Source organism: Chrysoperla carnea, chromosome 1 (genome assembly GCF_905475395.1).
Source record: "Chrysoperla carnea chromosome 1, inChrCarn1.1, whole genome shotgun sequence".
In the NCBI taxonomy this organism is placed as follows: domain Eukaryota; kingdom Metazoa; phylum Arthropoda; class Insecta; order Neuroptera; family Chrysopidae; genus Chrysoperla; species Chrysoperla carnea.
In genome coordinates, this window is record NC_058337.1 from 47,960,691 (window position 1) to 47,988,377 (window position 27,687).

Genomic DNA, 27,687 nt, shown 5'->3' on the forward strand with positions numbered 1-27,687 from the left:
TTTTTTTAATATTCATTGACATTTAAATTATTTTTTTTCATCTTCTATATTTAAATATTAAACTCATCAAACAAATTAACAAATTTATTTATTAAATTTAAAAAATAAAATTAGTGGCTAATATTAAATAAGATAAACCAAAAACAAATTCGCAAATTTTAATTTATTTCATATTTCATATTAATTAAGTACCTTCCGCTTATGGATGTATATACCTAGTACTTACTCTATGCATTGAGTTATATCTTGAGGTTTAGGTTAATTTAAAAACTAAGTTCACTAGTTCATTAACCATTTGTGGTAACTGTTAATGTGCTCAATAATATGAACCTGGAAATCATTTGTTTATTATACCCTGTATATATACATATAATATATATCAAAGTATACTAAGTTTAGTCCCAAGTTTGTAACTCTTAAAAATATTGATGCTGCAAACCAAATTTTGGTAAAGGTATTTATACAATCGCCTAAAGAGTCCATTTCCGGTTGTCTGCCAATGTATCTGTTAACACGATAACTCGAAAACGAAAAGAGATATCAGGTTGAAATTTTTATAGCGTACAACATTTATCAATTGGATCTTTGCGTCGGTTTACAAGATGTGTCCTACCGACCCATTGGTGCGGGACAAGAAAGTATATATTATTTCTCGACTTTCCCTTTTAATTTCCAAAATTTTCTCAGACGCATCTGTTAGCAAAAAAATATCCTGAAACCGCGTTAGCAAAGAAAAAAAATTTGATGGCGTGGAAGTTTCTCGTTTCGGACGTTACACGATTTTGTTTCCTGTTACTGACCGGTTTTACAAACATTTGAAATTCACCAATTTTGTTTAAATAACCTATATATAGGAAGAAATCTATTGTACATTTCTACCCCTAGGTTTGTCTCAAAACACTAACAAAAAGCAATAATGATAGAGCTGCGCTTTGAAAGTTCTAAGTCCAGAAAATTTTTAATTACATCTGTCAGCTTAAAATTATTGAATATCTACCTTTTTCATACTCTTTATAATAAGATGATCCGTTGAATATCCATTGAATTTTTGGGTAAAAAATATTAACTCCCTATTGCTAGGTATATAAAACTAGAAGTAGGTCCAAACAACAATTTTGCTTTATTACTTCACTCCCCAGATCAGATTTCATAACAACCAGAAAAAATAAACTGTAAGAAAGATGTAATAAAAAAAGAAACTATTACAAACTCAAATTGGAAATTTTAAAAGTTTTTTTCTTAGAATGTATGAAGAAGACTTGTTTTAAGTTGCTTCATTGCTACAAAACTGAAAAAAAGATCTGAAAAAATAGATGTTTGCGCTTTGAAATTCAAAAGTAAAGGCAGAAGATTACCTTGGTATGCCGCCACATACATACAAACATATAATGTTTTTATACATATATATTTTACAATAATAAGGCAGATCAATTAAATTTACAGATGAAATTAATGACTGACTGGACATAATATAGGTACATTTGTAGTAGAGTATAGGTGTAAAATTTTAGCAAAATTCTATATAAGCAGTATCATCAGTTGTAAAGCAGTTAAAATTGTTGTCATCATCCGAAACAACTTTCAATTAGTGTCCCATCTCCACAGCAGCACGTAGTGTATGGTATTTTCTGTAGATCATCTTCTCAATACATACCTAAACATCTTGTATGTGTGATCAACCACATATTTGAATATCTTACCGTTGATCATCGGTTAATGCGCTACTATTAATTTTTTGTTGATAAAACTTGATTGATTAAATCAAGTTTGGAGTTAAAAGTGTTTGTGTCTATGGAACAATGATATAATCATTAATTTAAATTAAAGTGTAATTAATTTTAAAAATTGGAATTTTTTTTTTTTGACAAAGATGGTGAGTTTTAAATTTTTATTTAAAATATTTTTTCTCAAAATAATTATTACTCAAATCAATGATTTTGCATTAAAATTTATTTCTTTGTTATTAAATTTTGATTACCCGGGCCTTAAGTAATATTTTTGTTCAGTTTTTTAATTAAAAACTAATTATTAAATTAACTAATTAAAAAATAACCGTGTTCAAAACCGCAAAATTTTTGTTCACTATAACAATGTTTCATTACTAATTGTAATATCTTTAGGCTCATGAAAAAATACAATCAGTAATAAAACGAATGAGAAAGTTTTGAGTTGATCAATAATCCTCGCATCTAAGAAACCGAATGTTCAAATAACGAATAATAATAAATAACGAATCTTAACACCAGAAAAATAAATTTAAATATGGTGTTAATACTTTTGGGTAAGCGACAATGAGAATAAAATTTTTACCGGATAAGCGACCAATTCAAATCTTTAAACAATGAGAATAAAAGTATAACCGGATAAGTAACATTTTGCAAAACAACACGAAGCATCAGCAATTAACATTGTTTATCCAAATACAAGCTCATTGTAGAATCCATTTTCTGCTGGCGAGGTTAAAAGCTTTTTAAATATTTAAAGGATTGATTGAAAACAAAAACATTACTTTACCAAAAGTTCATCACCCACAATAATTATTTTTTCTACAAATGATCAAAGTAAAAATTTAAAAATCATGTTTATGTAATTAAATTTTGTAAATACAAATTATTAACCTACGTATTAGAGCAAATTAAATATTTTTTTCTAAACGGTTCTTATTGATTATTATCTTTGTTGTTTATTATCTCTTGAAACAAATAAAAAGAAAAATTTTTTTTGTCCGTTGGCCGTGTCCAAATAAGGATAGCTAAACTAACAGTTAGAAATGATTGTTATAAAAGGAAGGTGAGTTGGGAGGAATGTGCCTAACTGTAAAAGTGGATTCTACACCAGAAAATTATACAAAGTAAGAACAAATAATAAGAACAATCACATTGTTTTTTGTTTTCATGTTTCAACTTTTTATTTTGGGAATTTTATTCCAAAAATATTTTGTATAAATACTTAAATTGATGCAAATTTTATTATCTACTACTTCTATTTATATAAATTTATAAATAGAATACACCTAATATAATTAGTATATTATTATAACAAAAGAAAAAATATTGAAATAAAGAAGCATCTGGGCTGTTTTGCAAAAATTATCCCGCCCGGTTCTTCAAGGAGATAATAAGGATAAAAATAGTAGTTTTTAACAAAGCATGCTTTGGAAAAAATTGGAGTGTAGGAAGGTATTTAAAAAAAATCGAAAAAACGATTTTTATTAATTACAAAAAAAATAAGGGTTCTAAAGATAAAAAACGAAACAAAGGAGATTATCTTATAAGTCAAACCCCTTCAAAATTTTACAAGAAAATAAATACGATTTTATCGCGAAAATATCCGCCATTAAAACAAAAATTTGAGATTAGAACGGATGCCCTGCGAGTCATACAATCTGAGAAAATAAAAGGCAAAAAACGCGATATTTTTGCGATGAAACTGTGTTTTCTCATAAAGTTTCAAACGGATTTGATTTTAGCTTGTCTCATTTTTCCCGTTTTTTTAGCTCTAGAACCCTCTATTTTTTGTTTTTTATCAAAATCCTTTTTCAAAAAAAAAAAACCTGTTTTTACACTTTTCCGACTGTTTTAAGCAACTTCCAACAATCCGATTTTTTCCGAAGTATGTTTTCTTAAGAACTACTATTTTTCTTCTAAATATTTTGTTGAAAAAGCAGACAGGAGAATTATTTTAAAATCTGAGGTATATTCTTACGTATAAACTACACCAAAATTTTGCTTGTAGCATCAATATTTCTTAGCGTTACAACTTGGGACTAAATTTAATATACTCCGAAAATATGTTTTTATACATTTGAGGATTGAATGTCTCGAAAAAATTAAGGAGTGTAAAAATTTGGGTTTACAGTCTAACTTGGGTTTTTTTTTTCAATTTTACGTTTATTATAGCTATAAATTGTACCTATTAAATAGGATGTAAACACACATAAAAAATTTTAACGCACGTAAGAGCTCCATTTAACACTTTAACAGATTGTGTTTTAAGTGAACATACGTTCGCGACTCGTTTGACCTTACTCACAAAACAATAAAACACCAAGCATATGAGTTTCTTCTAGCGGCAACTGTTTTTCTTGGCAACGTAATAAATAAACTTGAAAAAAAAATTTTAATAGTTATAGATATAATTTTTATAATTTTATCACGTACTTATAAATGACAGATTTGCGATTAAATTAAAATTAAAAAACCGGATTTAAAATAGAATTCAAATAAACCTTGGCCATCTTTCACATAATAAGGATCATCTTATAAAATACCACCTACGTATATAACCAAAAATAAATTAATTAAAGATAAATTTTTTTAAATATTATGTCATTTTTTTATAAAAATATACATATTGAGTGATTCAAGATAAATTTACCATGCACTACGATTGCACAAATTTTGCATGATTCTCTTTGACTTTTTGAGAATTAATAAAGGTAAATTTTTAATAAAAAATTTTTTTTTGTTATAAAGGTAAATTTTATTGCGACTCGAGTGTCGCATTTATGGATATCCAGTTTTTCGAATATCCCGTGTTTTTTATGACTTTTTTGTCTGCTTTTGAAAGATGTAAGAGGGGTCTTAAAAAATTATAAAGTTTCACGCCAATCAAATAATGATTTCACGTCATTGAAAAATGTGTAGAGAACCGTCTTAAGTGTGAAATGAGATTAACTCACCCAGTAACTGCATTTGTTAATTTATTTCAATTTAGAAAATGAAAACGCCATGTCACACACCCTCTTTTTACAAATACTGGCTAACCTTTAAGACGCTAGTATTGTAAACGATCGTAAAATTTAGTCTATTTCAAGGGCATATTTTCGTATTTCTCAACTTGGGTATTATAAAAAAAAAAACAGTAAATAGAACGTAGGAGGTAACACACATCAAGACTATGGATACGTAACTATGAATTTGGAGCCCTGAGTTCAATTTTTTGTCTGTGACAACAAATTCATTTTGTGGTTGGTGTAGGCGAGAAAAGTTTGTAATATAATAATTAATATACAGTTGATTTGAAAAAAAAAAACACTTTCCATTCTTAGAAATTGAAAAACAATGTAAACCTGGAGGAAACATTATTTTTATACTATGTATATATGAAATATATCAAGGTATATTGTCTTTAGTTCCAAGTTTGTAACGCCTAAAAATTTAGATGCTACGAACATAATTTTGGTATATAGGTGTTTTAAAATCACCTAATTATCCATTTCCAATTGTCTGCCTGTCTGTCGATATCTAAAAAACGAAAAGTGATATCAAACTGAAATTTGTATAGCATACTCAGGGCGTAAAAATTTAGATTCAGTTCGTAAATGAGCAACATAAACCAATTGGGTCTTGAAAACCGTTAGAGATAGAAGAAAAGTTTAAATGTAAAAAATGATCCTTGTAAGAAAATAAGCAACTTTTGTTTGAAACGTTTTTTCGTAAGTAAAACATGTAAATGCTTTTATTAGAATAGGTTAAATGCATCATATTATAAAGTGAGAGGAGATTTTAGTAGTGGTACAAAATTTAATTAATATAATTTACTCTTCTATGGTTTAATTAACTCTTCATTGTAAAATGTGTACCTATATTTAATTAATAATGCAAAATAATATTCTGTGTCTGTTAATAGATGTCAAAAATGACTATCGTTAAAATTTATATATACTACTGTGCCCAAAAAAAAAGGTGACATTGTATTTATTTTGAAAATTCTTTATTTATTCTTCCAAATCAATTTCATCCCCTTCAAAGTAATCCCCTTCCGATGCAATGCACTAATGCCAACGGATTTTCCAATCTTCGAAATACTGGTTGTAGTCACTTTCCGGATTGTCTTCAGTCCCGTCTTCGCTGCGGCTTGAATCTCCTCTATCGTATCAAAACGGTCGGTCCCCGGAGCGGTCTTTTGAGCTTGCTGAACAGCCAGAAGTCGCACGGCGTCAAATCAGGGGAATACGGTGGTTGAGGAACGATATGGGTTGAGTTTTTGACGAATGATCACGAATTATGAGTGCAGTATGGGATGGTGCATTATCGTGGTGTAAAAACCATGAATTGTCTTTCCACAATTCTGGCCTTTTTAGGCGGATAGCGTTACGCAAATGACGCATAACGCGCGCAGTTTAAAATTCAAATTTCACCCTATTTTTTGGACACAGTATTATACATATATACATACATACACACATACATTTATATATATATATATATATATATAAATGTATGTGTGTATGTATGCATGTGTCTATACGTTAATGTGTCTGTAAATTCTCTAACGTTCACAATTTAAGTACGATTTGAATAAAATTTGGTATCAAGAAGGGTTTTGGTATTTGAAAGGTCAAGAATTCAAAATAAAAAATATTTTTGTATTTTTTGATCAGTTTTAAGCAAAAAAATACTTTTGTGATTTTTTCTCTAGGCGCTTAGTTTTCGAAATTCTTGAAAAATAAAAAATGCAATATTCTGTTAGCTAACGAAGCTTCTGTGCTACGAATTTTTTATGTATAATCCTGTGCTTCTTTTAAAAAAATGGGCAATTACATTTCAATAAAAAACCTCTTATAATAAGAGATATATAACAAGGTGGAAGGAAGTAGGACTTTAGTGATGATTTAGGAGTTTTGCTGCTAATGAATTTTTTTGTATATTTTGATGAAGATTTACATTAAATTATATAATATTATATCTACATTTAATATTTTATACTTATACACACATATTTTAATTAACCACTTAATTAAAAATAAATACAATTCATTATGTACATATATAAACAATATCAATATATTACGTACATTTAATTCATTTTGTTTAATAACACACCCAATATTGTATAACTTAACTATTACCTATGTTTTTAAAAAATTAACTAATTGTAATATTAAATTCATAATTTAACGATGATATTCCAAATTTTATGGCCTGTAGGCAGAGAAAAATGTTAGAGTTGGCTTTAATCGTAAAATTAACTCTTCTTTTTTATATCACCATCATTGTGTGCCATGCCAACAGACGTTGGCGATCAGATGGACTTGCAGACACGGCTGCCGATCGTATGCCAAGTTAATTTATGAATTCGAAAAAGTTCTTCAATAGTTTTATGCGAATATAAGAATGTTAGGCAGATAATTGCCTTTCTTTCTCTTGGTAGACTTTATTTACGACCTAATATTTTACCGTTAAAAATAAGGTGTTGCATAGACTGTTTCCTTATCATAAAGCCGCTAACGCCGATGATTTTCGATAAGTTTTCGACAGGCAGACGATAAATCTCGATAGATTACAAAAAGTTTTATAATTACTATTTTGAATATAATTTGGCTAAGCACAAAAATGATTTTTTTTTTTTTTTGGTAATTTTTCGAACCAATCTTCCGCTTGTAACGATTCAAACGGTACTATCGGAAATAATAAAAAAACTTGTATTCGTAAGAAAGAAACGATGCACGAAACATTCCACTCTTAGGAAGACATTATTTTTATTTCTTACCGAGAATGATCATGATTTTGGTTATCTTTCGAATGTAGCCGTTCTAATAATAATAACTTTTCTAAATTTAATCGGTAAGAACGGGTCGCATACGTTATATGTATATTAGAGGAGTTGTTGGACCTGAAGGTACACCACACAAGAGATTTTTAACTATAGCTATTTTTATTAACTTGACACAATGGAAAGAACTTGTTCTGGTGAGTACGACCCTTATGGTTCACAACATCAATTTCTCAGAATATTAAAGAATACTTCTCAGAATATTAAAGAATGTTTTTCATATATCTTTTCGAAGACAATAATGAAAATTTTCCATAATTTCCCTAAACACTTCATTAAAGAGTTAATGTATAAATATTTATTTTATTAGTATTTTACAGAAAAATTATCAAGGTATAAATTATTGCTTAATTGATTTTTAATGATCAAAACTTCCAGTTGCCTAATATTAACAGAAAAATTTCAAGTGTAAAAGCGTTTCTACACGCCGCTTTTGTCAGCCTTTCGGATCTTCACGAAAAATCGTGAAAGAAAAAATGTCTTCAAATGAACGATCACCCACGATCACACAGACATCAATCTAAAAGTGGTGTTAATACATTATCCTGACTCTGTAAATAAAAGTTGAAAATTTTAATTTGGATTTTCGACCCCATTACAATAACTTCTTTATATTGGAAAAACCGTAAGGCGATAGCTCCAGCAAACAATTTTTTCGAAGGAAAAAGTTTCCTTTACTATACTAATAATAAAAATAGTTTTTTTAGTTATTAGAAGTCAACATCATATCGAAAATAAATAGTAAGCTGTATCAAACGTAACTTTTTATACGTAAGCTGTATAAAAAGTATGTGTTACGTTATACAACATGTCCTAAAAGTCCTTTATTTTAATAAGATGCATTTTTGAGATATTCGTATTAAAGAGAAGCATGGACATTGAAGGTCAGTTAGAGGTCAACTCATTTTCGTTACTGGTAAGAGATAGATGACCAATTTAAATTAGAAAAATTTTCCTTATAAATTTAACTTAAGTACATTGTTTTCTTGAAATATGAATAGAAACCCAAAACCCGAAATTGGAGCTAAAATATAAAATTTTGAGTCAAAATTTAATAGTTGTGGTAGATTTTTACTTTTAATTTCTGTTATATGTAAATGTTTCATTCAAAAAATTTTCATGTTTTTAAGAACAACTTTCTAATTTAAAGTTGACTTTTCTCAAGTATATATGTAGCAACGAAAAACGAGTTATTCGTAACTGACCTTGTAGGTCAAGTTCCAATCCAAGGTGCCTATAAAATTCCTATCTTTGAAACGAACAACTTGTGCTTGAAATAATTTTCTATATCTAATAAGAAAAAAGATTCAAGAGTGCATAAAGATTTCTGGAACATATTGTACACTGAAAGCTCCGTCAAAGTAATCACAGTAGTAATGAATACAAATATTATTTCTGCGACTAAATTGACAATAGTTTCATGAAGTAACGGATCAATTTATTAAAAACTTTTTCATTGAAGTATCTTTAAACTTAAACATTTTGTGTATGAGATATGCGCTACTAAACATTTTTATACCATGTATTTATGAAATATATCAAAGTATACTAAGTTTAGTCCCAAGTTTGTAACGCTTAAAAATATTGATACGACGAATAAAATTTTGATGTAGGTGTTCATAAAATCAACTAATTAGTTCATTTTCGATTGTCCGTCCGTCTGTCCGTACGCCTGGCTGTGGATACGATAGCTCTTCCAAGCTGGATTTTTTATAGCGTGCTTAGGACGTAAAAAGTGAGATCGATTTCGTAAATGAGCAACATTGGTCAATTGTTTTGTGCGTCAGAAACGGTTTTCTTGTAAACCGTTAGACGTAGGACAAAAGTTTAAATGTAATGTATGTTCCTAACAAAAAAATTAACAACTTTTGTTTGAAACATTTTTTCGAAAACATCACTGTTTATCCGTGAGGGCGCAAATTATATAGTATGTATTATATGGGAATATTAGTTATGTGTGTGTGTGATATGTGAAATACCAACAATTACTTAATCAACACTATCTATACATGGTATTTCAACAATTAACTCAGTCAATTGTTTGTATTCACTTGTTATTTTTTTAATTTTCGCTGTATTTAGTTATTATTGGGAAATAATTTTAGTCCATTTTTATATTTGGTTAGAAATATAAATAATTTCAATTGGTTCAGTAAATAAATAAGCAACATGCGAATGTGCCCTTAGATATGAGGACAAACAATACCAGCGATTATATCGAACCGATATCATCTCCGGTTTCCTGTATCACATATCTAATAAATAAAATAATCCATTTTTCTCATATATCAGTTGTTTAAGTTCTATCATTTTGAATGAAAAACCCTTTACTTACTATAATAAGCTGCTGATGGCTGTGTAATAATACCCATTGCTTAACTTGAGACAGCTTTTTAGCAATCAAGAAATTCAAGTTTAGTAATTTAAGATGAGTTTATAATAGTCATTCCAAATATAGGTGAGACCAACATTATGAAATACCCTAAATAAACTTCACTTTCCATTAAATGACAAGATAATCTCATCTTCAATCCAAACAACTTTATTAAATGTTAATTATTAAATTTTTTTTTAAACCATTGTAATCTGTAATCTGAGTCCATTTGTCTATTTTTCTGTCCGTCTATCATTCATTCAAACGGTGACTTAATAACATTTAAATTACATGCAAATTTTTGAAAGAACATGTTTTTTCAGTATAATATTATAGATTTCTATCACAATAATTTATTAATCAGGTGTTTTATATTTTTATTTTTATTCGTAATTTAAAATCTCATCAATATATCATAATATCGACATCACATCGACTTCACAATCATCATATTTGAACTTTTGATTTTTAAACTGTATTTCATTAAAAAATGACTTAACACAGTTCCTTGTTGTCATATTAAGAATACGACTCCCACTCTATTACATAAATATAAATATTTTATTAAATACATATCAATTTATGATGGCCATTATTATTCGTTTATTATCACATTGTGATGCTATTTACATGTCAGCGTAAAAGTAATATTATTTACAATGGAATGGCAATAAAAATTAAGTAAGAATTGCCATTAGAATAACCAAGTCGCCATCCCCACAACTCTCATTGAGACAAGGATATCTTAAGTTTAGCATCCACCAGTGGCGGATCTAGAATTTCATTCTGGGGAGAGGAGGCTATGATTCATCAATAAAATTTTTGAAAACCGGAAAAAGTTCATTTACTGGTATATTATCAGTCTCAATGAACATTTTTCTGGACTTCTCTATAACATAATTAAAGAATAATTGTTGCTGGTATCGCAAGTTGTTGAATCACACATGGATGTACGTATAATAATGGATTTTATTTAACAATCCACGTCTGTCGAGTTCAATATTTTGACGACGAGGTTTTACTTGGCAAAACATGTTAACTATTTCTTCAGTTGTGATTTGATTTGATTTATATCTCTTTGTGAACGTTACCGAGTGCAAACCCGTTGAATCTGGGCTCGGGCATATTTACACGCAGGTAAGATTTCAATCTTTTCAGCAGAGAAAAAATCCTTTCAGCTGTTGTTGAGGTGACGGGGATCGTCGAGAACAATTGTAACAATATTGAAATTTTTGGAAGAAAATTATTGTATTCCTTCGATTTGATGACTCGCATGAGTGCAGCCTGAGCTTTTTTAAACTCCGGGTTCTTGCAATTCCTGTGCCACAGAATGATTTCTTGCCTGAGCTCGGTTTCGCTGCAATCGTTCAAATCTTGCTCATAAATATTCGCAGCTTCCATAATTAAAATAAGCAAGGCAGTCTAGGATATAGATAATTAAAAAAATATTCCGTTTTTGTATCCAATTATTCCATCTGACAGCGCTGATGAATTCGTATGCTCAGCTAACATCGAAAAAACCTATCGACATATATCGAGTGTTTCGATAGGAATCAATTAGAATGCATCCTCACGCTAGACGGAGATTTAGCTTATCAGTATCAATTAAAAATTTCAAAAAATATTAAATTTAACTAACCAAAGTCCCAAATTGAATAATTTTTGATAGATTTTTAAAATAATATATATTATATCTTGTAACGACCCAATTCAGATAGAGCTAACATTATTTTCGTGCGTACCTATTCCAGATTACAGCTTTTAGATTAGACACGATTTTTTTAAAGGGAATTAAGTCGACTTTATCCCACAAAAATGGTAAATTTCCAAATTATTAGTACCTGCATATGTCAAATAATTCATCAAGAGACAAATAACAATTGTTATTTTAAATGACCCTCTGGCTATTTATGAGTGAAAGTATATTTCAAAGATCTGCTGCATATGGATAAATGTTGGACTTCTCACTTCGCTCAATACACGTAGGTATAAAGTTAAATAAATAACCCAATTTTCAAAATATTTTGGTTAATAGGAACAACTGATAGTTTTTTTACATATCTTTAGTGTTCTATAACTGCGGTTTTTCCCAACTATATGAGTACCAGAACAAATCCGATTTTATTTGTTGTAAATTATGAAAATATCAGACTTTTTCCATGGATCATTTTATAAGATTAATAGTTTTAATTATCATGATTTCTTTTTTGATTGAGTTTATCCAATGTCAGCTTGAACACAAATAATACTGAAAATTATCTTTCATAAATTCCCTAGTTAGAATTTCTGCGATCTATAACGGATGCGGATAAGTTTAAATACCTTTTGATCCAAAATTGTTCTTCATGCAGTAGTTTCATAGAAACGATAATTCCAGTCACAGTTGCAAGCGAAGAAAGATCTTTTTGAAATTGGAGTACTCAAAATTTATCTGAGAAATAGTGACTATGAGGCAATTAAGATTGAGCTCTTTCTTATTACTCCAATAAAAAACGAAGAAGCAAAAAATCAACCAACCGTGTCAATGTAGGAATTTGCGAATATGAAAGATCGCAAGAAGGATTCTAGTACTCACTAATCTATAACATCTTTTCCAATGTACAAAAGTCGGAAAAGATGCGTTGTATGATTAAATATGTTTCAGCGCAAAAGAATATTCGTTTCTTGCATTGTCGTAAATTGATAAGGTGAGGGGGGCGTAGAGGCGACGTGCCCATTTTTCTCGGGGTAACACATATAAATCGTCATTTTTAAATGTATTATGTTTTTGGAGGTATATAATCCGAATAGACCTTTTTCACAGTTTTTTTTCTTTTTTTTAAATGAAAGTAAATTTCTTGATAAATGGGCTAATTTTTTTTCCCGATTTTTTTGTAACCATATGACCGAGAAAACAGACAATGAAAATCATTAAAATTCAAATTGGTAAACGATCCGGAAACACACGAAGTTACACGAATGTGTTGTGACGTCATTTAAAATTGATAGTGATATATTAATACAGCTGTTGACACTGTTTTATTGTCATTGCTTGTCGGATTGACGTAACAGATCACGTGTGCGGTGGAGCCAAAGAAAAATCGTTTTAAATTATTTCAAATATTGTGATTTTTTTACAATTTTTTTCATAGTGTTTTTATTGTTAAAAATGCGTAATTTTCGAGTAACAGGCTCTATTCGACCTATATTTTCATAAAAAAATAAGAAAAAGTATTTCCGTTTTTCATGAAAAAGGTCTATTTGAAGTTTGCTAATAAAATTTCCTTAAACGTTCACTTTGTGTACTTTTTTTCAAAAATTGGCCTGTTCGTAAATCAAAAATGTTAAGATTTGTTAAAAATTCATCATCAAGTTTTAGGTGAAACACACCTCCATACACATTATACACACATATTTATAACAGAGTTTATGTTTGTAAATAAACTTACTTGTATAAATCTCTATTATTTGCATTTTTGTTAAATAAATTCATCGGCATACAATTAAAATTAATTTAATACCAACACTTATTCTACACCTTATTGGAAATGAAATATGTAATTTATTGCACTTTATATGTAAACCGTAGCGAATATGACCTTTAGAGAGCATATCGATAAGCTAAAATTAATACGTCTAGTGTATTTTTGTATAAATAGAACATTAACCACGTAAATTACTTTGAAATACAGTGGAATTTGTTTAAGTGGGGCCTGGATAAGTGAGAAACCTCCATAACCTATCATGATCTTCACCTCACTGACCTTCAGTTTTGGTTTTGCTTTACTATCATACGGATGTTTATTTGAAAAATGCCGAAACGAAGGCTCAAATCATTATCAGTACATGAAAAGTTGAAGTTAACATCCGTTTATGTAAGTGGGAAGATACGCAATGAAGTCTGTGTCGAATTTAATGTGCCGAAATCTACTCTTTGTAGAATATTTCAGAATAAAGATAAAATTCAATCACAATGTTCTGAATTAATTATTTTATTATTTACATGAATATTTTTAAGTATTACCCTTATTATCTTTTTTTGATTCCCAATAAAGATTAAAACTCTCGTATAATGTTTACATAATACGTTATTTTATTTTATAATAGACCTCTATAATTGAAATAACCTGTATTCTGGCCTCTAATTACACTGAGAAAAATAAGCAGGTCTCTTGATGTCTCATTTAATCAGGTTTCACTGTATTAGCCTTCAGAATAAACAACAATATTCTACAACTTGGCTTATGAATGATGCTTCCAATTAAGTAATATTAATCCCTCCTTGTCCCATTTTCTAGAATCTTCTCAGCAAATATAACGTCATAATTTCTAGATTTCCCTGCCCAGATAAACAATGGAAAATTTACAAATTTAAAATTTACTACGAACTGTGAATGTCACGTTTGCTTGAAGTCACGCTAGGCAATGTTCCACTTTTTTTGTACTTACGTTAATATTCTCATAGAAACTGTTAAGATATCAAAAATTTATTTCAATTTTCAAGGGGAATAAAATAACTCTATCAAAAATTTTTGAGTTAAGAAAAATATAAAAAATATTGAATTATGAAGAATGCATCTAATAATTTACACATATGTTTTATGACTTGTAAACATAATGAGTGAAAATTTTTTTTATGAATGAATCTACGAAACGTGACTAAACAAATCCTTCAAGTCCTACGTTTTATAAGTAATTGCAGAGTAAGTAGAAATAATTGCTCACTTTACGAATGAAATTCTTTCAAAAATGCCTTCTAGGTATTTTATAGATGCCAATTTTACATACAATATAATATCTTGTAGGCATTTAAGTGGCCAAGGAATTAATTCACTAAGTCTAAATGCAATAACATGAATACCTACTCTAAACGTCAAAATTAGTGAAATGTAAATTAAAGAAATTATTATAATGTAATTTTCCTTAAATCATCTATATATGCATTATGCATTTTTGATAATGTTTTAAAAATAATCGCCAGAAAAAAGTGCATAATAGGTACTAATAATCTCATAACAAAATTGGGCTCATGTATATATACCAAATTATATAAAAAATTTAAGTCGGTTTTCAAATGTGTCATAAATGTTTAAAAAATGTATTCATTTGAAGCGCCGAGAAGTTTATTGAGATATAATAATTAGTGTATACAGGTGATTTTTAAAATATTTCCACTTAAATATTTCGAAAATATAATGGTAAATCAGCAAACACAAGAAGTAATATCGGTTATGCAAAATAAAGTATTTGGATTTTTTTATACGGGGACATCTTCATGGTCAAGCAGCAGACATCGTTATTCTTTTTAAATTTTTAAAAACCAAAAATTTTTTTTTTTTGCTGATTTTTTTTTATTTTTTTTATTTTGCAAAACAAGTAAGACTAACGCTAAAAGCAGAGTAAGAATACTAGAGGAGAAATATTAATATCCGCTAAAAAGAATATTATTTTCAGAATTTACTAGTTTAAAATTTTTTTGGTTGAAGCTTTTAAACATGAAATTGTAGTGCTGAAAATTGACGTATAGGGAACATATTATTGCTTTAAAAAATATGCTTTTTTTAAAAATGATTAAAAATGAGGCTACACGTGTCGTTCTTCGACTTTTTAACCCCCGAACTAAAGAAAAGAGGTATTATAAGTTAGATCGCTATGTGTGTATGTGTGCCTGTCTGTGGCATCGTAGCTCCTAAACGGATGTACCGATTTTAATTTTTTTGGTTTCTTTTGAAAGGTAATTTAACGGAGAGTGTCCTTAGCTACCTTTCAAGTGCGAGTTTAGGGTTCCGTACGCGAACAATTTGTCGAGAGTTTTTTAAATTTTGTAAATTTCACTTGTTTAAACATGAGCGACGTCGTGCCGCTTTTGAAATATAAGATTGAAATATTTTTGCCTGTATAAGTTTAGTATCCTACACTTCTTCTATTACTCACATCTTTAAAAATTATAGTTAAAATTTTCACGAAGGCATAATATATAGATCAGTAACTATCCATGTCAAACATGGCGGTAATTTGTTTTTCGGTTGACAGAAGAACAAACGCAATGACAATGGTAGTATTATTATTAATAATTCTGTATTTAAAGCCTAACGCCTTATTACAGAATTTATACCCTAAACTATTGAGAAATAACTAGTTCAAAATACTTCGTTTTGAAATATACTAAAAGATAGCAATTTGAAGTCAAAATTCAAGAGCCGTAACCTATCCAATCAGTAAAAATCTGTTCAAGTATCATAAGCTTCAAGAAGAAAAAAATCTGCACAAGTGCTACAAAGAACAATACCAGTTTTCCGCAAGCAATTCTTGTGAAATATTTGGGAATACACCTACATAGAAAGCTTACAAGGCGCAAACATATCTGGTTTAAGAGAAACTAACTTTACATTTTATATTTTATATTGGCTATTAAGTAATAAATTAAATTCACATTAGACAATAAAGTGTTAGTTTATAAAGTAAACCTATGTGGACTTATGGCATTCAACTATACTACTAAGGAACAGTTATATCGAAATTCTGTAATGGTTTGAATCGAATTTTAAGAATAATAAGCGAATCACCATGCCATGTGCGTAATGAAAACACTCACCGTAAACTGGAAGTATCTACAGGGCGTGATCAATTTGCTCGTTTCATTGGCAGATACTGGACCCGCATTGAATAGCATCCAAATATTGAAACGATCAACCCTAGACAGATAATGTTGCCAAAACAGGCAAAAGTTAAAAAAAAAGTCAATTTTTAAACGTTCTATTTACGTCAACTTTAAGACGCATTACAGTTGCATTTCACACTGTAAGATTTTAACAAACGTCGTTTAAGATTTAAGGTATTTCCAGCATGGTATTTGCAGTTCTTATGCTAATGGTAAAATTTTGTTTCGACAGAATTTAATACGAGAAATTAAATTTGAGAACTTAATAAGGCTTACTATTTAGTCCCAAAGTTTCAGAAACTTTGCCCGTTTTAAGCACGAGATGCCTACGTTCTCAATTTTGACCAATTTACATCAAAAATAATATCTCGAAAACGAAATTAATATCTAGAAGTTTTTTTATTTTTTCTTATTTTATTGTAAAAACATTTCTTTCAACTCTCCTACTTTTTTTTTTAAATTCTGTCGAGAATTTTTTTTAACATCGTTAGGGCCAGTTGGGAGAACAGTGAGTTTTACATGCTTTGAACATTTTGCAACTGCAGGATCTCACAGCTAACATTATTCTGAGTCTATGAAAGAATAGGCCCCCCAATCTGTCGACTAGTGCATTCATACTGGAAATACCTTAAAGATGAAGTAGAAGTACATAAAACGTAAGTTTAAATCGACGCTCGTGTGACTGAAGCCTAATAATATATACACATGCATGAATTATCTGTTATTGTAATTTATTTGTAACCAGTTTGTTGTACTATAGTTGTACTAATAGTTTTTAACTTTGAATATATGATGGTAATATTTACATAAGAGTTCATAAATAAAATAAAACAAGATATCTATATAAGGTATATTGTACCTATAGCTAGTTTTATAGGTACACTTAGAACTCAATCAGTAGGTATATTTGCGTGGGCTTTAAAATGCAATTAATTCAATGCAATCGAGAATTTGATTAAAAGACATACGCATATACAATAGAATATTGTCAACTCATTTTCCAGTGCTAATGAAATTATTTTACAGTTATATTTCATCAGAATAATTAATCGATGTTAGTTCTACTTGCAATAATAGTTTTCCCTTGTTTAAAGTTAATCTCAATATCAGGACAGAAAACTTTGTTCTAAGGAAATTTTGCATAAAATTTTTATTTTCACATCGCAAAATTTTCAATCACATCGCTATTTCAGTTCTCATAAAAATAGCCATATTTTAAAATTTATTAAGACACATTTCATTTTTAATATTAGTCCATTCTGATAGTCCTTGATTAGCTTCCCTTCGAAAGAATGGGATTTTGGGAAAACATATGAGAGCCTTGGCTAAAGGATGTAATAGAGTGAACAAAAAACAGTTTGGTATGAAGAACATGTGTTCAAAAACGCCCTTAAATGAAATCAGAAACTTTGAATATCGTTTTGTGTTTGTACCCTAGCCGTTGCATTTTCGAAATGATGTTTCGAAAAAAGTTTTTACTATTTTGCAATTTTAAGTAATGTGATTCTCTAAAGGTTTTCGAATAATTTGTCATATATATTAAATAATGTTATATTTAGAGAAGCAATGCTCTATTTTTAACAAACAGCTACAAATCATTTTACCGATTAGTACAATGATTTTACCAATTTCATTAATAATAGATAAGAGGAGTTCCGGAAACGAATCCCTAGCACCTAGGCCAAGGGTTCCTCTGTGCTCTGAAAACCGATTTTATTAAATCAAAAAATTTTTGAAATTGGGACATGTAGACATTGGCAACGGAACCCTAAAAGTATAAATTAATGATGCGTTATTTTTTATTCATTTAATACGTACGTATAACAACAATACGTACGAATGAATATGTTTATATTAATATTTTATTATAAGTGAATGAATTACAGTTATAAGTAACTTGTGAGCTACAGAGATCCATTACTAAAGTCATATGTACCTTTCATTTAATAGTCACGTCAATAAATGTTTTTACTCGGAAGTCCTCAATAACAGCTCCGATTTTGATGATATTTTTTTTCAAAATGATTCTTTTTGTCTATTATTTAAAATCAGAAACATTTCAACTGAAGGAAATAACCTGGAGGGGGAATAGGCAATATTAGACTGTTATATCGACGCCCAGTCTGAATCGCTTATGATAGAAATTTGAAATTTCGATAAGATATTGATTGCACACAGTAGGTATTTTTTCAAAAACATGAAATGTATAAAAACAGTAAACAGGCCTGAGAAGTTGCCACTAGCTCAAAGGATTTAGAACAAAATTAACCGGAAAAAAAGGCCGAAAAAAATTTCTGTAATAGTGTTTCAATTTTAAACGGTAGGGCTAAAAACTTCAGAACCCAATCAACTCCTCTATCGTCAATCCAACCAACTCTTAATTACAACAATACTCCCTGTCTATAATATTTTCGGTCTATTTTTCCGAACTGTTTTTTACGGGTCTATTTTTTTCCGATTACCAACTCAACTTATACACCAATTTTCAACTCTAGCTGAATTTGAAGGAGCAGTAAAGTTGTACAAAGCCTCAAAATCCACAAAAAAAACTTAAAAAATAAAATAAAAAGGCACTCACATACCAGTTTGCAACCCTCGAGCTTAGTTTGGAAGTACTGCATTTCGACGGAAATTAAATAGAAACATTTATCGATTCTAGTTTTTCGATTCCATTTCTGCGGGATTTAATGAACAAATAAAATAGTTTTGTTCTATCTCTTGCTGTTACCAAAAATTGAGCGCATCACACACACTTTCATATGAGTATAGACTGATTTTTGCTTTCGATATTTTGCCGTGTACAAAAAATTATTTTTAAAGCTGTTTTTTTTTAAAGTTTTCTAATTTAAAATTTGCCTCCATGTCTTATCAATTCAGAGCATGAGGTAATTTTTAAACATTATAGAAAGCTCAGGTAAAATTTACGGTTTGTAGCAGCAATTCCTTCTTCATACTAGAACAACTTTTAGGGATATATCATGGATATATCCCTAAATTAATAAATATATAAATAAAATACCCATGATTCTGAGTATCATGAATCCGTATATAACTCTGCCGCGTTTGCCTTCCATACAATGCATCAGTCTATATTTTCGGGGAACACACGATTAAAAACACGAGTCTGGTATAGGTAGTGAAAGTTGTATTACATATGATAATATTTATGTATAATAAATATGTAATCAAATAATGAACTATATTGAAACGTCTTCACATAATTTTGTCATTTAATTACAGTTGAGATCAATAAAAATCTGGTTTAGTGTAAATTTCATACAAACTATATAAATAATTTCAATTTTTTTATTAATATAGGGAGAGAGTAAATTATACCCTTTAACTTTTCTAAGAGTGTTGATCTACTTAAATGTTCCCAAGCAAAAACATTATTATTAATATTTTCATAATTAATTAAAATGCATCAAAATTGTTATTTGCGATACAAATGGAATAACAGCATTACCAACGTACGCATGAGAAGAAGTACGTGTGTGAGTGTGTGTTTGTACGTACGTATGTGGTCATTTTTTTCCAGATAGGTATCGCATGAACAACAAATGATATTGACTTCGTTAAGGTGTCGATCGAAGCGCATTATCTATAATATGATCAGAAGAGAATTAACATTCGGTCGAGTCGTTTTTATACATATATTAAAAAAGATTTATCAGATATACTTCTCAACGATAATTTATAAATAAATACTGTAGTGACCTACAAACATATAAATGTATTATACTGGGAAGTTATTCGTGTGGACCTCAAGAGTCACACCAGCACCACCCCACGGCTTTTTATAATTTAAAATTTGTCAATACTATACTTACTTGTTAATAGTTCAGATTTTGACAGTAGTTTGGCTAATTTCATTGGTTGAAAAAGATGTAACTCCTTTTTAAGCTAATTTAATTGATTGAAAATGAGAGTAGAAATAAAAAAACGAGTTCTCACTACGACACTGTAATGAACTATTTTTTGTACTCAAAATGAGTGAGAAAAGTAGTTTTTAACTCACGGACGTAGATAAAGTAATATTTTTACGTCTAGTTTCATATTAATGGTACCTCCTTGCCTCTCCTAAATGGTACTCCAATATTTTACCTAAGGAACTCGTCATAAATTTCATTATTTATCTGATGAAAATTGCAAAAGTAAGGAACAAAGTAAATGTAATTTGTATGTTTAGAATAGAAATTTAAATGTACGTTTGCACAAGCTGTGTATTGGTACCATTTAGGAGACACGATATAATTTTAAAAAATCAAAAAAACCATTAATTAAAAATATTATATGGAATCTTGTCAAATAGTAAAAAGATCGTTGTTTTATTAAAATGTTCTGACATCAAAAATTAGAAGGCTATTCCAAACACCAAAATAAAAATAACAAAATAGATACGCATATCCAGCCTTTGGATAGATCAGATTCATCTCCTCTCATTAAAAAAAAAGTTTCCCTGTTAACAAAAGTCTTATGAGTTATGTCCCGCACATGATCTTGCTCTTATTAGGATGTATTAGCTTAGTAGTAAGATGTATTAGCCTTAGTCTTGCCATGGAAAATATATGGGTTGGTAATGTTGGGTACGGAACACTAAAAATGGACATTCAACTTTTATACTTAATCCGTGGAATTTTGACATCAAGATGTTACACTTGACATACTATAGTTGATTTATTTATTACAATAATTTCATAAGAGTAAATTATGTATTCAACAACAAAAAATTTTTATGTTTTTTCAAACATCATATAATATTGTGAATATCGTCTGCTTTCTCATATCTCAAGATGTAACAAAATTGTAAATATTTTGTCGATATATTTTATAGAGGATGTTTGCATTTTAAGAATACCTGTCTCTTAGTCACGAACGCTAAACACAAGTCATGGTAGACAACGATAAATGCGAGGTCATACGAAAGAAAACTTTTGTTAATAGTGTTAGGAATAGGTATTTGGCTGGCTAAACATTGCTATATATTATTTTTCATTCGACTGTGGGAGTAAAAAAGCAAAAAAGTGGATTAAAATTTTATGTATATAACTATGCACATGTGTTCGATGTTCTTTCGCAGTACTGAAACTGTAAAATTGTAAGCTAAATGTCAAAAAGAATGCATTCTAACAATTCATGAAAATATGCATTACATATTTAAAAAATAAATAAAAGTAACGCCCGTGATACAGCATGGAGACATATAAACTAAATTAAAAAACTAAAATTACAAAAATAGAGACAATTTTTTCCATATAATATAAGTATACTATTCAATGTTCGAACCTAATTTGCGCCCTCACGGGTAAACAGTGATATTTTCGAAAAAATATTTCAAACAAAAGTTGTTTATTTTTTTTATAAGGAACGTTTCTTACATTTAAGACCCAAGATCTAATTGACCTAGGCTGCTCATTTACGAACTTGACTTTTTACGTCCTCAGCCCACTATAAAAATTTCAACTTCATATCTTTTTTCGTTTTTGAGTTATTTTGTTGTCAGGTGTACAAACAGCCAGACAAACAGACAAGCGGAAATGGACTAATTAGGTGATTTTATGAACACCTATATCAAAATTTTGTTCATTGCATCAATATTCTTAAGCGTTGCAAATTTGGGGCTAAACTTAGTATACCTTGGTATATTTTATATACCTACATAGTATAAAAAGCAATGATTGTGCTGAATTTTTGAAAGAAATAGCACATTTTTTTAATGACATAAATATTAGAAATGTAAAAAAAAGACCAAGAATCAACATAGAAGTCGATTATGTTACGACTTTCGCTATAGGGAGAATTACTTCTTCAAAATGTTTTGAAGTAATGACTGTTGATTTTACCAATATTACGTCACCAACATCGATGACAGCGTTTTTGACAGAAGAAAAAAGGTTTTAAAAAAGCGTGTTAATTTTGTCCGAATATAATTTTTTGTGGCTTTTTATTAGGAAAATCAACATTTTGAAGTACTTTTTCAAACATAGTAGAATTCCCTATTTAAAGGTGCATAGTAGGTTACAAAAATTGAGCAGAATATAATAAAATCCTACTTGTTATCCGTGAATTTCTTAATACCCATTAATGATAATATGTAGAATAAACGGAATACTTCAATTAATTATGCATGAATATTTTAAAGCATCGTTTTCTAATTACTTGTAGTAATTAATACGATGGCCTTGACCTTTATTTTTATTTTCATTTATGACAATTCTTGGTTAATAAAATTTGTAAGTATAAGTCAGTATTGTCGAATTAAATATGATAAGAGAAGAATTCAAACACAAACATTTTTTGCATAAAAAAACCATTAATAATATTTTCAATCAGTTAGAGATTATCTTGAATTAATTTGCCTCGTACAAACAACTAATTACTATTTATATTTACATACATATAGAAAACAATTTTGTCCTGACTGACAACGATAGATAGAAAATGAATATTTGCATATTTAATTGTAAGAACTACCCAATCAGCGAAAACTGTGCTGACTTTCTTTCTTGTTATCGATAATCTTAGTGATAAATATTTGTTTGCACATTTATACCCTGCCAGAATATTAGCAAAGAAAAATTTTTTCTTCTAATAAATTGTAGATTAATAATTCTAATTGATTTTTTTTACCGTGCTCGCTTATGTTTATTTTTAACCGACAAAAAAAAGGAGGTCCTGGAAATCTATCCGTATATTTTATATATTATTTTACTCTAGCAAATGTTTCTCTGTTGTACCCTTATCTTCCTTATTCCTTTATCAAATTCCGTGATTCGCCTCTCATTTTCAAGTTTATTATGTCTTAGGTTTGACGAAAATTCAAATACTCACGGTCTAAAGATGTACCGCTTAAGAAAAAACACGCTAGACAAATAATTTGAACAAAAAAATATATTTAAATAAATTTAAATAATAATAATTACTAGGCAAACACGCTAGTTTTTATAGATGCTTCCCAAATACTCTAGACATATAATTACTATTCTTAATACATGTTCTCCTAATATTAGTATAGTTTTTTCACCACTTTTCTATGAAATTTGTTGTTTGTTGTTTTTAGACACGGGTACTGGGTATCCACGTCGAGATAGTTTTTTTTAAATTATAGAGTATACTTAAAATAGAAAAATTACGTCTTTAAGGCTAGAAAATTACAGTACAGGCGCCGAATTAGAGGCGATTTTCACCCATCTGTTTCATCTGTTTCCTGAACTAAGTTTTTTTTATGAATTTTATTAACACAATAACAAAGTGGCTACATTTTTCTAGGCAACGCATTGCAGAGTTATTGGTTAACCTTTTATATTTCATAAAAAATTACTGTCATTCACGAAACAAATTGGTGAAGGTCGGTGTCGATCTAAATTCGGATCTTAGATTAATGGGGAATGATTTGATTGTTCACTCACTGAATTTTTATCTAAAACTGATTTTGTTGAAACTTCGTCTCATACGAAGGTAGACCAAAACTCATTAAGAAGTATAATATAAAAATTTTTTGCAACCAAATTTTAAGAACCAACTCCAATTAAAAATTTTCTTTGAAATTAACGGTAATAATTTAATTTTTAGCTAAGGATATGGTTAGCGACAACTCCAAAATGTAATTGTTCATAAGGAAATTACTGATTGGAGTGGGTTCTATTTTTTAGAAATTATTAGATTAATTTTTTGCAATTTATACATATAAAAAAAACAAAGTTTCACAAAAAATGCAAAGCCGATTTCGATTTGAATGATATTTATATTTAAATGCCTTTTTCATAAAAAAAATTCATTTTTGTTTTTCTATTTCAGGCATTGTTAAATTGGTGTCGCTTAGTTGTCGTATCATTATGCTATGTGTCAATAGTTAATGCACAGTCATTTGAATTGCAACGTCCAGTTAGAGCACTTCCATGGGCTGATGGGACAAATGAAGATTTATGCTCACATCCTTTACATTCGTTTCTATGCTCTGCCGCTAGCAGAAAGTCAGCAGTACCATGGCGTCGTTTAGAATACGAAGAGCCAGCTGCAACAAACTTCCAAGATACTCGTATTGGTCCATTTATACAGCATGAATTTGTTGAACCAAGTGACACAAATGACAACATTATAATACTTGGGTCAAGTTTACGATCTGATGGATACAACTATCCTCAACCAACATCAAATATTAATAATGGTTATGATTACCCAAAACCTGCACCAAACGATAATGACGGATATTACTACCCAGTTCCAAAGCAATCTGAAGATAACGGATACTATTACCCAAAACCTGCTCCTAGTGATGATGATGGTTACTATTACCCAAAACCTTCTATTCCTTTTGAAATTTCAACAAGACCTCCAACGACAACTACGAGAAGAACCCCACCACCTACATTGAGAACACCACCACCTACAACGACTCGTAGACCTACACCTCCTCCAACTCCTTATTTGCCTCCACTTACGTTCCCTACACGACCACCAACCACAACTACAACAACTCGTAGACCAACCACCACCACACGAAGACCTACACCTCCTCCAACACCATATTTACCACCAAAAATAGCACAACCTAGTGATGATGATGGTTACTACTACCCGAAACCTTCTATTCCTTTCGAATTTAAAATTCAAACTACGACGACAAGAAAGCCAACTCCACCACCTACGACTCCAAGACCTACAACAACCACTCGTAGACCTACGCCACCTCCAACTCCTTATTTGCCTCCACTTACGTTCCCTACACGACCACCAACCACAACAACAACAACTCGTAGACCAACTACCACCACACGAAGACCTACACCTCCTCCAACACCATATTTACCACCAAAAATAGCACAACCTAGTGATGATGATGGTTACTACTACCCGAAACCTTCTATTCCTTTCGAATTTAAAATTCAAACTACGACGACAAGAAAGCCAACTCCACCACCTACGACTCCAAGACCTACAACAACCACTCGTAGACCTACGCCACCTCCAACTCCTTATTTGCCTCCACTTACGTTCCCTACACGACCACCAACCACAACAACAACAACTCGTAGACCAACCACCACTACACGAAGACCTACACCTCCTCCAACACCATATTTACCACCTAAAATAGCACAACCTAGTGATGATGATGGTTACTACTACCCGAAACCTTCAATTCCTTTCGAATTTAAAATTCCAACTACGACGACAAGAAAACCAACTCCACCACCTACGACTCCAAAGCCTACAACAACCACTCGTAGACCTACGCCCCCTCCAACTCCATATTTACCCCCATTAACTTTTCCCACAAGGCCACCAACACCTTTCAGAACAACCACAACCACACGTAGACCAACTACAAGACCTCCTCCACCACCGACAGAGGGATACTATTATCCAAAACCATCAATTACGTTCGAGGAAGCAAGACCACCACCAGTATACAGAACTACTACACGTAGACCAACACCTCCACCAACCACAACACGTCGGCCGACTTTACCACCTAGCACATACTTACCACCTTTAACTTTTCCCCCAACAACTACAACCACAAGAAAACCAACTCCACCACCTACGACTCCAAGACCTAGAACAACCACACGTAGACCTACTCCACCCCCCACACCTTATTTACCACCACTAACTTCTCCACCGAGAACCACTAGACCACCACCACCACCACCAAAAGATGAAGGTTACTACTATCCAGTACCATCAATTCCATTTCCTCAAACACGAACAACCACTACTAGACGGCCAACACCAACTACTACAACTACAAGACGGCCTACTACAACTACTCGAAGACCCACTACAACTACACCCCGGCCCACACGACCGCCAAGTACATATTTACCACCAGTAACCACCCCAAGATATATCCCGCCACCAACTACAACTACTCGAAGGCCCACTACAACGACACGAAGGCCCACTACAACTACACGAAGGCCTACACTACCACCAAGTACATATTTACCACCACCAACCACTCCAAAATATATTCCACCACCAACAACTACAACTACTCGAAGGCCCACTACAACGACACGAAGGCCCACACTACCGCCAAGTACATATTTACCACCAATAACCACCCCAAGATATATCCCACCACCAACAACTACAACTACTCGAAGGCCCACTACAACGACACGAAGACCCACTACAACAACACGAAGGCCCACACTACCACCAAGTACATATTTACCACCACCAACCACTCCAAAATATATTCCACCACCAACAACTACAACTACTCGAAGGCCCACTACAACCACACGAAGGCCCACACTACCGCCAAGTACATATTTACCACCATTAACCACCCCAAGATATATCCCACCACCAACAACTACAACTACTCGAAGGCCCACTACAACTACTCGCCGGCCCACGACTACTACCACAACTCGACGACCATCAACAACACCACCAGCATACCTTCCTCCTGATGATGGATACTACTATCCTAAACCCGCCATTCCATTTAATTTTTAAGAAAAAATTAAACATTGATGTAGGCGTTAGAAAGTAAGTATTACGATAATAAGAGTAGTATGCTCCAGTAAAAACATCCAACTAGTGGTGGATTCATGGTGAACTGACAATTTAGCACACCTAAAATTTCAGATACCTTATCACATAATCATATAATATATTATGTATTATATAAATGTATTATGTATAAACTTGTCGCAAAAAAACGCAAAACACGATTATATTAATTGTTATTTGGTTTCATAAAATCACCTATCGTTGTGCATTCTAACGCCCATCAAAACCGACCAGTTTTCGAATAAACTATGGAAAACACGAATGGAAATATTCAATAAAAGTTAAAATCCAAAAAATTCCAATTTACAATTTAAGAAAAAAAAAAACTTAATATTAATAGCTTTCACAAAATTTCATTTTGCTTTGAGACTTTTAACTAATTCACAATTGATTTATGAGTATTACATAGTTATTATGTTTCATATTTTCATATCACTTCCATATTACCACCGCATTCGCCTTCTCTATAGAGCAAAGGCAAAATAAGTCGACAAAACGAACCAGCAAAAAATTGCTGATGTAAAATATTTTTGTAAATTTTGTATTTTCATATGTTCAATATATTTTGTTATAACTTTTGTAAAGA

General features: G+C 30.6%; 1 protein-coding gene across 1 annotated transcript; it reads left to right on the forward strand.

Moving 5' to 3' along the window:
• Positions 1-1,846: 1,846 nt before the first annotated feature.
• Positions 1,847-27,661, forward strand: LOC123296912 (mucin-2-like). The gene is made up of 2 exons (XM_044878616.1): positions 1,847-1,873; positions 24,369-27,661. Exons 1-2 carry the CDS (start codon positions 1,871-1,873, stop codon positions 27,042-27,044), a joined length of 2,679 nt encoding a protein of 892 aa, XP_044734551.1. The 5' UTR covers positions 1,847-1,870; the 3' UTR covers positions 27,045-27,661.
• The last annotated feature ends 26 nt before the right edge of the window (positions 27,662-27,687 follow it).